Source organism: Brassica napus, chromosome A3 (assembly GCF_020379485.1).
Source record: "Brassica napus cultivar Da-Ae chromosome A3, Da-Ae, whole genome shotgun sequence".
Classification (NCBI taxonomy): domain Eukaryota; kingdom Viridiplantae; phylum Streptophyta; class Magnoliopsida; order Brassicales; family Brassicaceae; genus Brassica; species Brassica napus.
Genome location: NC_063436.1, coordinates 14,027,461 through 14,042,231, shown reverse-complemented (window position 1 = coordinate 14,042,231; position 14,771 = coordinate 14,027,461). Strand labels below are relative to the sequence as shown.

The window sequence follows — 14,771 nt, the reverse complement described above, 5'->3', positions numbered from 1 at the left end:
CATCTCTGTAATTGATTTATTCTCTCTTTCTTCAGGTATAAACAAAACTTCATATGATGTCATCTCTTGCTCGTCCATATGCTATTGCCGTCGTCGTTTCCCATACCTCCTTTGTGAAAATCACAAATGAAACCTCCATGGTCCAACAGAAAGAACATCATCCCGATTCAGACAGTCATCAAGCCTCGTCACATCGATGTTGGATAGCATTCGGCCTAAAGCTTGTCTTCAACGTTCCACCACCATGAGTCTGTTTTTGGCTATATATATTCATTCAAAGCAGCCCATGGCTCCAATTAGTGTTTCTCTGTCGACAAGATTATATACCGTAACCGCTTGGCGGTTTGATCAAAGCTGAACAGTATGGGGAATTTAAAGTCATTCCAAATTAAGCATTGTGAGCTGATACAAATTTGGTTATATGTTACCAAATCGTGGATGCCGCTAACTAATAAACAGTTGATAGGATCTTACAAAGTATTAGTTGATACATATTTGATTAGATGTTACAAAAGATGTTGCCGCTTTATAAAATAGTTGGTAAAATGTTAAAAGATAGCTTCCATTAACTGAAACATGCTTTGTTAGATGTGAAAAAAATGTTAACGTGTAATACGAAAATATAACTCGCTAACAAAACATGTAGTATGTTAATATACATTGATATATTCATTGGGAGCATACTTTCAAATGGATAAGTTATCGGTTAACAATTTATATATCATTTCACGTTAAAGTGTAGCCTTTAACATTTTTGTTAACATACTAGTAGTTACGCCCAAGTTCCTCAATGTACCGTGCTTTTCTCTCCTTGGAATGAGTTGCAGTTGCCAATTTTCTAAGATAATTCTAGAAATCACAATTTCCAACTCATCCATTAATATTCAACTTCAGAAATCTAGTGGGCAAGTCCATAGATTGGAGAAAATTATTTTGTTCGATCTCGGATTGATGTTCTATAACGCGGAGATATTTTTGGGAGGCACCTCTTTTTGAGTCAAAGATTTACTGGAGTATATGGCACATCCAGAGTCAATTGATGTATTGTGACAGCGGCGATGACGAAGCGATGCGAAGAAGTGTGTATGACGGTGATTGTAACAAAATCGGCCATTGTTGAAGGATTGAGAAAAAAAAAGATTGGAGGATGTGAATTTGAGGAGAAGCTAATGATGTCGATGATAAGAGAAAAGATTGCTATTGTCAGAGATGAATAAGAAGATAAATAATGAAGATGGTGTTGGATCTTTCTCTTTCTTATTGTCACGTGATCAATCAAGGGATAATATAGTCAAGTTGTGTTATTTTTGCTACAGGAAATATTGTTTTACGTGTGTTAGGGTAGTTTCTTAATTTTGCTTCATATTAGGTATATTGAGCAAATTGACTCTAAGTTTTTTTGCAAATATGACATAAAACTTTAAGTCAAATACAAAAATAGCCTTTTAAAAAAAACCATTACATGTTCTATTCACTCCAAAAGTTCAATTTATTCATGAAAATTCTATTATTATTTTTTTTCGAAAATAATTGTTTTATTCTATCATCTTCATATTCATCAAATATTTACAATATTTTCATTGTCATCAACACACCAACCACAAAAAAAAACCAATTTCAAGCTCTAAATGCATCTAAAGTTAATATATACTCTTCATATCCTCATTTCTTATCCATACAAACTATTTCTCTTTCATTTTATAAAAAGTTGTTATGTTTGTTGTAATTTATAAAAACGTATTTTCAAATTTTAAAAACGTTTTCAATTTTTAAAACGCTTTTATGTTTTCTTAGAATTTATAAAATATTTTTTTTTCAATTTTTAGAAAATGTTTTCAATTATAATTAAAATTTATAAAAACATTTTCACATTCAAAAAACATTTTCAATTTATAAGACGTTTTATATTTTTGTAAAAATTAATAAAAACATTTTTTCATGTCTTTAAAACATTTTCAATTTATACAATGTTTAAAGTTGTTTTCAAATTTTTTATAAATGTTTTTAAAATAATTATATTATAAAAATAATTTTCAAATTTTATTATATTTATATATAAATATTTATTATAGACTATTGTACATTTAAAATTTTAAATTAATTAATTAATTTAAATATCATATTTTAGTTTTTTAAAAATAATTTACAAAATTTTCAACGAATATCATCCATTAGAAATTTATGACGAAAATATATGTCAGAAATTTTTCTATCGGAATTCTGTCAAAAATTCACCAAATAGCCGTGGATATTCCAATATTTTTTTCCAACAAAATAAAACCGATGATTTTTCGTCGGAAATTCGTTGAAAATGTCTTTTCGACAAATTTTGGAGGAAATCTTTCGTATAAAACATTCTAGTTTTCTTGTATAGTTTTTTTTTTGATAAATATTTTTCTTGTATAGTTACTAAACTTTGATCCGCATGGATGTTATGTTTCACAATAATAATTCATATGTTTTAATCGTTTGTAAACTGTATTTTTTAATGACATGTGCTATTAATGTTCAAAAGCTAAAATGGTATATTATATAAATCATTTGTTATTTATTATTTTTATACAACTTATAAGTTTCACATATATTCTTTTTATAAAACTGTATTTTTGATTCATATATATACTAATAAAAACACAATTTCGTAGTTTTGGATTTGATATATTTTTTATTTATATGGATCGTAATTTATTTCATAGTCTATTTAGTTATAACAATTGTAATATTTGATTAATTAATAATCATTAATCATAAAAGATAAAATAATATTGTGCTATATTTAAAATATTTTAAATATAGTGGTGCTAAAATAAAATAGGGTCTATCTATTTAAGTCATATTGGGCCAGATTTAGTTTTTTTTTTTAGTTTAATTAGCTGATCCATAGAGATCAAAATGTGTTCATTTACTTACAAAATGAGACCAATGTGACTTTAACGATTTTCAGTATGATATATTGAAAAGAAACGTTATCTATAATTTTTCAGTTGATAAAACTTACCAGATCCCATTGACTTTTTAATACAAATTAGTCTGATCAAATTGTGTTATCAAATGATGGTGGAGAACGTTTATACGTACTACATTTTGACCCGGAACTTCAGAAGCGCGGGTTTGTTGAATTATAAATAAAAACACATTTTGATATGAATTAGTATTTTGGGTGTTGTACAGTATTATGTTACAAAGTTGTATATATCGATGAAGAAAATTTATTTAAACCTAATTAGTTTATTTGAGATTTTGAATGTACACTTTTATGTAACTTTCTATCAGAGACATGCATTTTATCCGAACCTAAAAAAATTCAAATTAAAACTGACACTGAAATACATATTCAATTTGTGTCCAGGTCCAAGAGAAAGTACCTATTGGGTATATTTTTGGACATGCAGATTTCGGTTTGGTCTGATTCCTATGTGAGAACCGATCGACTACCTAAAGTACCCAAATTTTTTTTTTGTATCTAGGTATTTAAGATATGTTTTCGGTATTATGGATATTTTTAAGTTAAAAGAGTAAAGCTATCAAAATTTTACTTATATTTTTTTGGGTATTCAAATAAAAATTTGGGTATTTTACAATTCTTTAGTTTATATTTTGGGTAGAAAAATTGGGTCATTTAAGGTATTTGACTATTTTTGGGTATTTGTTTGAGTTTTCGAAAAAAATCATGTTTCAGATATTTTTGTGTGTTTCGGATATTTATAGTATTTTTGTATCCTAAATATCCAAACTAACCCGACTCGTCATATACCCAAAAATTATAGTTATTTAGATTATTGATGTGAATTGATCCGGACATGAAAATAACCGATCTGAATCCAAACTGAAAATATTCAAATACCTAGTTGGTCTAAATGTCTGGAACCGGAAAGGAATCGTTCCATACTTGGTCCAGAAATCCGAATACTAAAGCTTACTCTCTCTCTCTCTCATACAATGTGTGCATTTTATAAGAGTTATTGTTAAGTTGATGAGATTTAAAATTTACTTGGCACATTTTTTCTAATTTAATATTGCAATCCCAACAATAATCTAAGGTTGAGAATGGCAACACATTGGCGGGGCGTATTTTGAATGATGTGACTGGAAAAACGCACATGTCACCAAGCAACACAAAACATAACAAAATGGCGTTTTTCTGAAAATACCGCTTCTGTTAAAAACTGTTTTTTCTTTGTTCTTGTATATACAAATACGCACTTCAATTATCACCCGCAGGTAATGACCAGCGGTCCACACAAAAACGCACTAGATGACTTTTATTTTATATTGTTTTATTAATTTCCTTATGTTATCTGATACAGTGATACTATTGTATTGCATTTCATATCTTTTTTTTAATTTTAAAGCTATATATTCTTTTCCATTAACAAAAAGCATAACAATAAATTTGAGATAGATGTGCGTTTTTACTTCTAGGTATTTATTTATTATTTAATTCAACTATTTAACTACTTATTCATTTAATAACAACTGCAGTTATATATATAATTATACGAATTCTAATTAATATAGTTATGTAGTTGAAATAAAAAGATCAGATTATAGATTTTTAATTATAAAACACTTCATCAAACCAAAATGAATGTCTATCTAAATATCAAAATAAAAATTTAGATACTTACAATTAGGGTTGAGCAAATAAACCGAATCCGAAAATATCGATCAAACCCGGTCCAATAAAAATGAGTCCGAACCGATTCAAACCCGACATAAATACCTAATGAATTTTTTATGGTATTTCATGTTATAGGTTTTGTCCGAACCGAATCCGAACCTAAATGGATATCTGAAAATTCAAAAATTCAAAATCACCAAAGAAACTTGTCCCAGTTCATATCTCAATCCTAAAAGTGTTTTGAAAATTGAAATGGATGGATCGCTCGAACCGTAATTAGTTTATCTATCTAGTTACATATTATGTTAAAAACTGTATTTGAGATAAGTCGATAATGGTTAATTAAATTCACTAAAACTAATGAGTCGGTTTAATTTTTCATTAAAAAATTAAAAGTCTGTAAATATATATATATATATACTTTAAATCACATTATTTTAAATTTACTTAGCAAAACTGCTAAATATATTTTTCCCGATCAAAATTATTTTGGTCTATTTTGTTATTTAATGTTTTAATATAATTTTATTATTTTATATTATTTAACTATATTATATATTCAAAATCAAATCATTTTATTAATTAAATATTTATTCAATACCGCAAATATATATTGTCACCAATCAAACAATAGTTTGCACCGCTTTTTACTTAAAACCGCAGTTGTACCACACCGCACTTTAATTCCGCACGAATCGCAGTTGTCCCGTCCTGCACTTTAATTCCGCACCGCTTTTATCACTAAATCTGCTGTCACCATTCGGACCCTAAGAACATAATACAAAACCTTCTACATTGTCAACAATGTCTGCTATAATTTGCTTTTAATAGTCGTGATATTGGTATATCATTAATGGTAGATGTTATAAGTTGTAGATACTATAGGTAGGTACGTTTGGTAACCATTAAGCATTTTTATATGTAGATAAGATAAGTGGGTCACAAAAAAAAATTAAAATTAAAGGAGATGTTACATATATTTATAAATGTTGGAGAATATTATTTGGTTGCTATATATTAGTGGTTGGTTATAATATTTGATTATATATAATAGATTAGATTAAAAATGAAATGGTCCAACAACCTTACATAAATAGATTTTTTAGGACTCATTCCATTTTAATAGTATGGATCGGATGTTCTTATTTATAGATAAAAGAATAGTAATAATTAGGGAATCGAAAATAAAAAGGAACAATATATACTCAGATATAACAATCTTGACATTTAGGTTGTTGATTTGTGATCGTGATTTTTGGTTAGTGAAATTAAATGGAAGATTTGAAATGGTTTTAGTTGTGATATTATAGGTTTCCGTAAAAAATGGTTGCAGTCAAGAAAATATTGGGTGTTGTCACGAAGAATTTAAAAATGAGTTATGTTATATTCTTGTTTGAATTCAAAATCTTTGAAAGATATTGTATGATTATGTTATAATATTCAGCTTGCTTCTCAAGAATACACTATATAAGGGATGATTGGTAAGTGCTGTAGCTTTATATTTTTGCTGTAGAATTTAATCTGTAGATTTATTTGCTGTAGTTTTCCTTGCTGTAGATTTCTAAAGCACTAATTTTTTGCTCTGGAAATAAAGTTTTCTACAGACATATTTTGATTTTTCAGAGATTTTTTTGCTGTGAGTTTTTTGAGGAAAGCAAAGCTCGATTGGTTGACATATATAGCTGTAGACTAAATTTTGGCTGTCCAGAGCATCTACAGCCCCAACCAATCATCCCCATAGTGTTTTAAGTAAAAGAATATACCTTTAATTTGTAACAACTATAAAATATTTTATTTGATATTAACTGAATAGTTAACCAAAAATGGTTACAAAGACCGAAATTCTTGTGATATAATTTATAGTCGATTTCTTAACGTAGCCTAAATACTGTTTAATTTTAGAAGAATATATACATATATACATATTATTAATTCAGTAATTCTAATTTTTTTTTTATTGAATAGCCCACCATCTTCATCTTCTCCAAGTGCACACTGTGACAAAAGTTTACAAAAGTGTAACCATTATTTACAAAGAGAATACTATTGACTTGCACATGCTAACACAATCTCCAGGAAAGGGACTAATACATGACACGAGCAAGATAACTTAAAACAAAACACTATTAATAAAGGATAATATAGAAAGCATGGTCGTTCATGACCACAACATTGATACCATCCTTTATGTTCATGTTATATGTAGTAAAAATACAGTAAATAATTGATGTAGAAAACTTGTAGGAAAAAACACAAATTGAAGACATCTACAATGTATGTGTTATAGAAATCGCGATATATGTTATATAAAAGGGTTTTATTCCGTCTTTCAAAGATAGAGTTTTGATTTATGTAAAAGTTTTGATTTATATGAAAATAAATGATAGGACAATGAAATATGATGATTTTCTAGAAAATGTCCAATTTAAAATATTACACATTGTGACTTCTATTTTAATAGAATAGATGTTTTACATATTAGTATAAAAGAAATTCCCAAAGTAAAAACTTACATTTTTTGAATTTCTCTACACATGAATCCAACGGTTGATTAGAACCCGACGAGTTAACAAAAAATTAGAGATAAATCGGAAAGTAATCTGAGATTTCTTTTAGAGCTTCAATCGAGTTTTGTAGGTGTGCACATGATATTTTTACGTAGACTGCAAGTTTTACGTTATCATCATCCACCATTATATTTTTAGAATCATCTGACATATATTATCTTTCATTATAAGTAGGACAAAAAAACAAATAAAAGATTTTCATCTTGAAGTTATTTCCCTGCTGAATGCAATAGAAGTAACTGACAATAAATTATATTAGAACTGGAGAACATGTAACATCTCCCACACACTCTACAGATTCAAACAATATATAAAGAGGTATATAGGGAAACAAAAGCGGGGCCACCAAGATTTCATTCTTTGACGGTCAAGAACTAATGTTGTCTGATTATATATAGTTTTGGGAGGAAAAGAACTTGGTTTGACAGGAAAGAATGTTGGTTCCTGAAATGTTAATATCATCAGGTGTTAATATCATCAGGACAACAACTAGAGAAACAAAAATGGAGTGCGAAGACACTTATTCTCAAACCAGAAAGAGAAAATAAAATTGTCAATTAGTCAAATAACCAAAATCAAAAGGTAAAAAAAGAAGAAGTTATTGTTGTGGTTATCAATTTCCAGTGAAAAGTGAATGAAAATATATATTCAAAAAACAAAATTCAATAAATGAAATAAGAACAACCAAGATTTATTGTAGAGTGGCAGTATTGTAGGATTACAAAACATCTCAGGGTAAAGTGTGATTCACATTAAAAGCCAAACATTAGATAATAGTAAATAAATAAAAAAGCATAGCAGAGGGAGAGAAATTTGAAAACGAGTGGCCGTTGGGTTTCAAATCCGACCAAAAAGACATTATTCAAAACGAAACAAAAATATAATATTAAAATCAAATAAAAATAAAAGAAAAAACCTTTTTGGAGAATTTCAAAATCAAACTCACTCATCTTCTTCCAAAGAGAGAGAAGACGAAGAACCACAAAGTCTAGAGAGAGAGAGACTGTGATCTTTGTCTCTACTACATCCTTTTGTCTCCACCTTCTTTGACTGAGCAATGACGGGGCTTGTGATGGTGACTAAAGGCGTTGGTTGCGCCGGAAGAAAAGGAGGAGGGAGAGGAAAATCAACGGTTGAGGAAGAAGAGGAAGAGCAGAACCAGCAGCAGCTGTCTCTTGTCGAGTTTCTACTAACTGCGCTGCGTAAATCTGTGGTCTCTTGCCGTGTGGATAACCGCCAAGACGACGTCGGAGTGGGAGGGATCTCCTCAGCCGTTCATCAGATGGAGATCGGATGGCCAACAAACGTTCGACACATCACTCACGTGACATTCGATAGGTTCCATGGCTTTCTCGGTCTCCCGCACGAGCTTCAGGTCGAGATCCCGTGTCGTGTCCCCAGTGCTAGGTAACTGTTTGGATTAGTACTTTTAAAATCTCTAGGGTTATCTTTATTACATTAAAAGCTTTGAATTTTGAATCTGGATCTGCAATTAGTTGTTTAATTAGCTTAATTAATACTTCTTAATTTGATTGTTTTAGGACATTTATCAGCAAAATCTACATTTCTCTTGCTATAATTTGAAATTTTCTTAATGTTCAGAAGGGAATTAAAATCGAAGAATACAAGAAAATTATAGAAAATCTCATTTCAAGTCACATCTTTATTGGAGTTTTTAATTAATGATGAGAATAATAAATAAATAATTCTTAGACTTGTATTTATAAGATTCAAAAGTTGATTTTCTATTTTGACTAGAATAAGTTTCCTCATCGGCCGTGTTTTTTTTTACTGGTACATAGAAATTTAATTTACGGTTAAAATTAACACTATTAACACTTTAAGTTCTAAAAGTTTTTGAATCTCTTAATATATGCAGTGTGAGCGTGTTTGGTGTCTCTGCGGAATCAATGCAATGTTCTTATGATGAGAAAGGAAACAGTGTCCCAACTATTCTATTACTAATGCAGCAAAGACTATACTCTCAACAAGGTCTCAAGGTATGGACATTCCAAAAACCAAATTAAATTGATTTGCCTTTCTTTTTTTTTTGTTAATCTTGTTGTGTGGATAATAAATAGGCTGAAGGGATCTTTAGGATAAACCCTGAGAACAGCCAAGAGGAACATGTGAGAGACCAACTTAACAGAGGTATTGTTCCTGAGAACATTGATGTGCATTGCTTGGCTGGTCTTATCAAAGCCTGGTTCAGAGAGTTGCCTTGTGGAGTACTCGACGGTCTTTCTCCTGAAGAAGTTCTCAACTGCAACACCGAGGAAGACTCTGTTGAACTTATAAAGCAGCTGAAGCCTACTGAGTCTGCTTTGCTCAGTTGGGCTGTTGATCTTATGGCTGATGTGGTTGAGGAAGAAGAGTCTAACAAGATGAATGCGAGGAACATAGCCATGGTCTTTGCTCCTAACATGACTCAGGTAAAAACACAAACAAACATAACCTTAGTTACTTTTTTAAGATTCACTGACGTTACTGATTCTTGTAAATGTAGATGACAGATCCACTAACGGCTCTTATGCATGCGGTTCAAGTGATGAACCTGCTTAAGACACTCATCACCAGAACACTAGCTGAACGTGAAGCAACCTCAAGCGGATCAGAAGGGTATTCACCATCCCATTCATCAAATTCCCAAACTGATTCTGACTCTGACAATGCACAAGACATGGAAGTCAGCTGTGAATCACAAGGAACAGATTCTGAATCAGGAGGAGAAGAAGAAGAAGGACAACAACAGCAACAACAAGACGAAGAACATCTCAGCCGCCGGTCTACTCAAGAAGATGAAAACGATATAGGATCATTAAGCTCGGTAGAGAAATGTTTCTTGAGTCAGCTCAACACCAATGCTAGAGTTTCAAACGTCAGTATCTCTGAAGACTGGAGCCCAAAATGCTCTCCACCGGTATCATTCACAGACGATAAAAATGACACTTTAGGGTCAAGCACAAGCGACTAAGATGAAGCCTTGACCTGTCTGCTTAATGACACTCACATCTGTTTGGAGCTTTTCTTATTTCTGCTGCAGAGAACAAACAAGAAGGAGGAGAAGTGGTTGTGTTTGTAAATCAATACAGAGATTATTGTCCAATTTGTTAGGGTCTTTAGGGATTGTTGGGTGTTGAGTCTGATTAGGGTTCAACAAGGGCTGAACCTGTCTGTTGACTGTTGTTGTAGTCCTTCTCCATGTGTGTGTTTGTGTTGTGCTGTGCTGTTTGGTTTTGTTGTAGCAAAGATAATCTGATCTCTCTCTTTTTTTTTTAATATTTGAAACACTAAATCTTTCTTCCAAACACAAATTCAGACCATGAATTTTAATGTTAATAAATCATTAAATGTTTGCATGAAATAAACAAGCCATTTTTAAGTTTTTTGTCACAAAAATAGTTATCAACGAAAAAAATGATCAAAATTTTTTTTATTAAAGAATAAAAATACATTAGTATCTTAGGATTAATTAATCTAAACTTAGGATTTAGAGTTAAGGATGTGGTTTTGATGATATGTTTTAAATTAAAATAAAAATAAAAAAATTTCAAAATAAAAATGAGCTATTTTGATTTTTTTTTATTGAATGTTTTTGTGACAAAAACTAAAAAATGACTATTTAAGAGAATTGTCCAATAAACAACAAAATTGTTATTTGCAATTTTGCAGAACTAATAAAATGAGAAAGAAAAAAAAATTATCCATTTGCATAGGAAGTTACATATTTTGATTTCAGGGGGAAATCTTCAACCACCAATGAGATTTGGATTTATACACAAATGAATTTTTTTCTGTAGTTGTAGAGGGAAAAGATGGTTTAGAGTGTTAAGGAAGCCTACAACCAAAAGAAGATGCATTCACACAACCATTTCCTTGGCCGACATGCTGAGAAATGATACGTGCTCAAAATTTTACACTCCTGTCAAGCGAAACGACGTCGCTTCGATGGAGATACTTCTCCGGTTATTAACATCCGTTGGATATGAATACATATGTTAAGACAGATCTGTACCGTCGGATTAAACTCATCCTTATTGAAAAATTAAGCAAACAGAAAAATCGTCTCTCTTTTTTTTAACGCTGATTTATTATGATTTTACAATTATGATATAGGAAAGATTACATAGACGATTCGACAACCGACAATACTACCTGCCTTATGAAGACCTACGCCTAACTGCATCACTTGAGCCGTCCTATGAAGATCCACGCCTGACCAGATTTACTTGCACCATGTTGAAGATCCCTTGCAAGCCTTTCCTCTGTAGTCTGCATAATTGTTTTTAATAAACTGCTCTCTCCGGGACTTGAAACCTGGATTTCCTGTAATCTGCAATAAATTGCATAGTCTGGGATTCGAATCCCAGACCTGGGTGTAGAAGCCTTTAAACCTTAACCAATAGGCTACGGTGCTTCCACAGAAAAATCGTCTCTCTGCACTTTCTTCATCTTCCTCCTCCTCTCGCTGCTCCTCCCGAAGCTCTGAACGATGCCGAGGTATAGGGTTCTTCTAGATCTTAAGTATAGATAATTATGTTAGTTCGATATTAGGTTTTAGTTACCTTTTAATGTTGATTTTTCGCAGGTATTACTGTGATTATTGCGACACTTATCTCACCCACGATTCCGTAAGTCCAAATCTTTACCTTCCTCTTTCTTTCTTTCTTTCTTTCTTTTTTACTTGTGTAATGATCGATTGATGAGCTTATGTTCGATTGTATTGCAAAATTGATGATCTACGGCGGTACACCGGTTAGGTTTCCGGTTTAGATTCCATTTAAAACCAGTAGGTTATTAACTTCGTACATTGGCTCAGTTACATTGATTACTAAGAATCAAGTATCAACCCACGATTTTGAGTTGTGATCACCTATCAACCCACGTCAAGCACAAGCGACTAAGATGAAGCCTTGACCTGTCTGCTTAATGACACTTACATCTGTTTGGAGCTTTTCTTATTTCTGCTGCAGAGAACAAACAAGAAGGAGGAGAAGTGGTTGTGTTTGTAAATCAATACAGAGATTATTGTCCAATTTGTTAGGGTCTTTAGGGATTGTTGGGTGTTGAGTCTGATTAGGGTTCAACAAGGGCTGAACCTGTCTGTTGACTGTTGTTGTAGTCCTTCTCCATGTGTGTGTTTGTGTTGTGCTGTGCTGTTTGGTTTTGTTGTAGCAAAGATAATCTGATCTCTCTCTTTTTTTGTGTTGTGCTGTGCTGTGCTGTTTGGTTTTTTTGTAGCAAAGATAATCTGATCTCTCTTTTTTTTTTTTTAATATTTGAAACACTAAATCTTTCTTCCAAACACAAAATCAGACCATGAATTTTAATGTTAATAAATCATTAAATGTTTGCATGAAATAAACAAGCCATTTTTAAGTTTTTTTGTCATAAAAATAGTTATCAACGAAAAAAATGATAAATTTTTTTTTTATTAAAGAGTAAAAATACATTAATATCCTAATTTAAACTTAGGATTTAGAGTTAAGGATGTGGTTTTGATGATATGTTTTAAATTAAAAAAAAAAAATTCAAAATAAAAATAAGCTATTTTGATTTTTTTTTATTGAATGTTATTTTTGTGACAAAAACTAAAAAATAACTATTTAAAAGAATTGTCCAATAAACAACAAAATTGTTATTTGCAATTTTGCAGAACTAATAAAATGAGAAAGAAAAAAAAATTTATCCATTTGCATATGAAGTTACATATTTTGATTTCAGGGGGAAATCTTCAACCACCAATGAGATTTGGATTTATACACAAATGAATATTTTTCTGTAGTTGTAGAGGGAAAAGATGATGCATTCACACAACCATTTCCTTGGCCGACATGCTGAGAAATGATACGTGCTAAAAAATTTACACTCCTGTCAAGCGAAACGACGTCGCTTCGATGGAGATACTTCTCCGGTTATTAACATCCGTTAGATATGAATTCATATGATAGACAGATCTGTACCGTCAGATTAAAATCATCCTTATTGAAAAATTAAGCAAACAGAAAAAAAATCGTCTCTTTGCACTTTCTTCTTCTTCCTCCTCCTCTCGCTGCTCCTCCCGAAGCTCTGAACGATGCCGAGGTATAGGGTTCCTCTAGATCTTAAGTATAATAAACTCAGATAGTTATGTAAATTCGATATTAGGTTTTAATTTACTTTTAATGTTGATTTTCGCAGGTATTACTGTGATTATTGCGATACTTATCTCACCCACGATTCCGTAAGTCCAAATCCACTTACTGTCTTTCAATCGATTTTATTGCAAATTGGTCTAGGCGGTACCGGTTAGGTATCCGGTTTAGATTCCATTGGTTTGAGTTCTGATCACCTACCAAAATAATAAGCTATCATGTGTTTCACGAATTGTGTACATTCTCTTATCAGTCAATTTTCTTTTTTGTTACAGCCATCGGTGAGGAAGCAGCACAACGCCGGTTACAAACACAAGGTTACATAAACGAGTTTTTTGTTTTTTGTTTTTTGTTTTTTGTTTTTATTAAAGATTTGTTAAGAGTTTTGATGATGTTCTTCAGGCGAATGTGAGGATATACTATCAGCAGTTTGAGGAACAACAAACTCAAAGTCTGATTGACCAGAGAATTAAAGAGCATCTTGGCCAAGCTGCTGCGTACAATCAGGTTGGCGGTGCGTTTAACCAGCATATGCTCGCTAGACCTCGCCTTCCTATGATGCCTATGCCTATGGGGATGCGCCCTCCTGTTCTCCCTAGACCCATGATGCCTGGTCAAGGTAGTCTCTGTTACTAGAATCATTGACATGCTTCACATCTTCTTTGCATTTAATATTTTGTTTTTATTTGGAATGTAATATTTTACTTTTTTGCAGGTTACATGCCTCCTCCGGGAGTACCACAGATGATGGCACCGCCTGGTGCTCCTCTACCTCCGCCTCCACAAAACGGTATGCTTAGGCCACCAGGAATGGCTCCACTACCAGGTCAAGGTGGTGGACCGCCTCCCAATTATAATGGACTTCCTCTTCCTCCGCCTCCTCCTTATCAAACAAATCCAGCTGCTGGCGGCTTCAACAATCCGAACCTGGGTGCTGAATCTCCTGAAAGCAATGAGTAGAGTTTAGGTCTGATGAGTGTCATTTTTTCTCCTACTGCCAAAAATTCTCAGGGCTCTTGTTTAGCATTATTCCCTTTTCTAGTTAATGTATGTGAAGTGCATAATTTTTATGTGCTAAATTTTTCTTTTTGTAGAATGTTGAAAGGTCTCTTATTATCACATTGCTTTCAGTCATTGCTTGCAATGAAGATTGTTCCATCTTGTGATGTTTAGCAAAACTATACTGCATAAATCTTTTTGTGGGATGACATAGGTCCATAGATCCTTTCTTCACTCCAGGATCATCATCTGTAATATGATCTCTTCTGAAGCATGTAATATGTGTGACTCTCAAATCACAGGCACAGCACACTAATCACTATCCCAATAGAGGACTCTCGTTTTCTTGGTTGGACTCATTCTCACACTAGTTTCTGGGAGATTCACTAATGACAAATTTATATCATTTTCCATCAAAAATTGGTTCACAGAAACTTCAGCTTGTGTTGC

General features: G+C 31.9%; 2 protein-coding genes across 4 annotated transcripts; both read left to right on the top strand.

Annotated features, from left to right (window-relative positions):
• The first annotated feature begins 7,981 nt into the window (after nucleotides 1-7,981).
• Nucleotides 7,982-12,389, top strand: LOC106438723 (rho GTPase-activating protein 2). 2 transcript variants are annotated; one of them, XM_048776093.1, is made up of 5 exons: nucleotides 7,982-8,595; nucleotides 9,068-9,188; nucleotides 9,270-9,620; nucleotides 9,695-10,163; nucleotides 12,094-12,389. In XM_048776093.1, exons 1-4 carry the CDS (start codon nucleotides 8,246-8,248, stop codon nucleotides 10,160-10,162), a joined length of 1,290 nt encoding a protein of 429 aa, XP_048632050.1. In that variant the 5' UTR covers nucleotides 7,982-8,245; the 3' UTR covers nucleotide 10,163; nucleotides 12,094-12,389. The 2 variants fall into 2 exon arrangements, with proteins under 2 accessions (XP_048632050.1, XP_013735433.2); XM_013879979.3 differs by lacking the exon at nucleotides 12,094-12,389 and having other exon boundaries at nucleotides 7,984-8,595; nucleotides 9,695-10,459.
• Nucleotides 11,595-14,483, top strand: LOC106381209 (U1 small nuclear ribonucleoprotein C-like). Of its 2 annotated transcripts, none has more exons than XM_048776095.1 (5): nucleotides 11,595-11,688; nucleotides 11,777-11,819; nucleotides 13,598-13,639; nucleotides 13,725-13,941; nucleotides 14,038-14,483. In XM_048776095.1, exons 1-5 carry the CDS (start codon nucleotides 11,681-11,683, stop codon nucleotides 14,280-14,282), a joined length of 555 nt encoding a protein of 184 aa, XP_048632052.1. In that variant the 5' UTR covers nucleotides 11,595-11,680; the 3' UTR covers nucleotides 14,283-14,483. The 2 variants fall into 2 exon arrangements, with proteins under 2 accessions (XP_048632052.1, XP_048632051.1); XM_048776094.1 differs by lacking the exons at nucleotides 11,595-11,688; nucleotides 11,777-11,819 and adding exons at nucleotides 13,131-13,272; nucleotides 13,369-13,411.
• The last annotated feature ends 288 nt before the right edge of the window (nucleotides 14,484-14,771 follow it).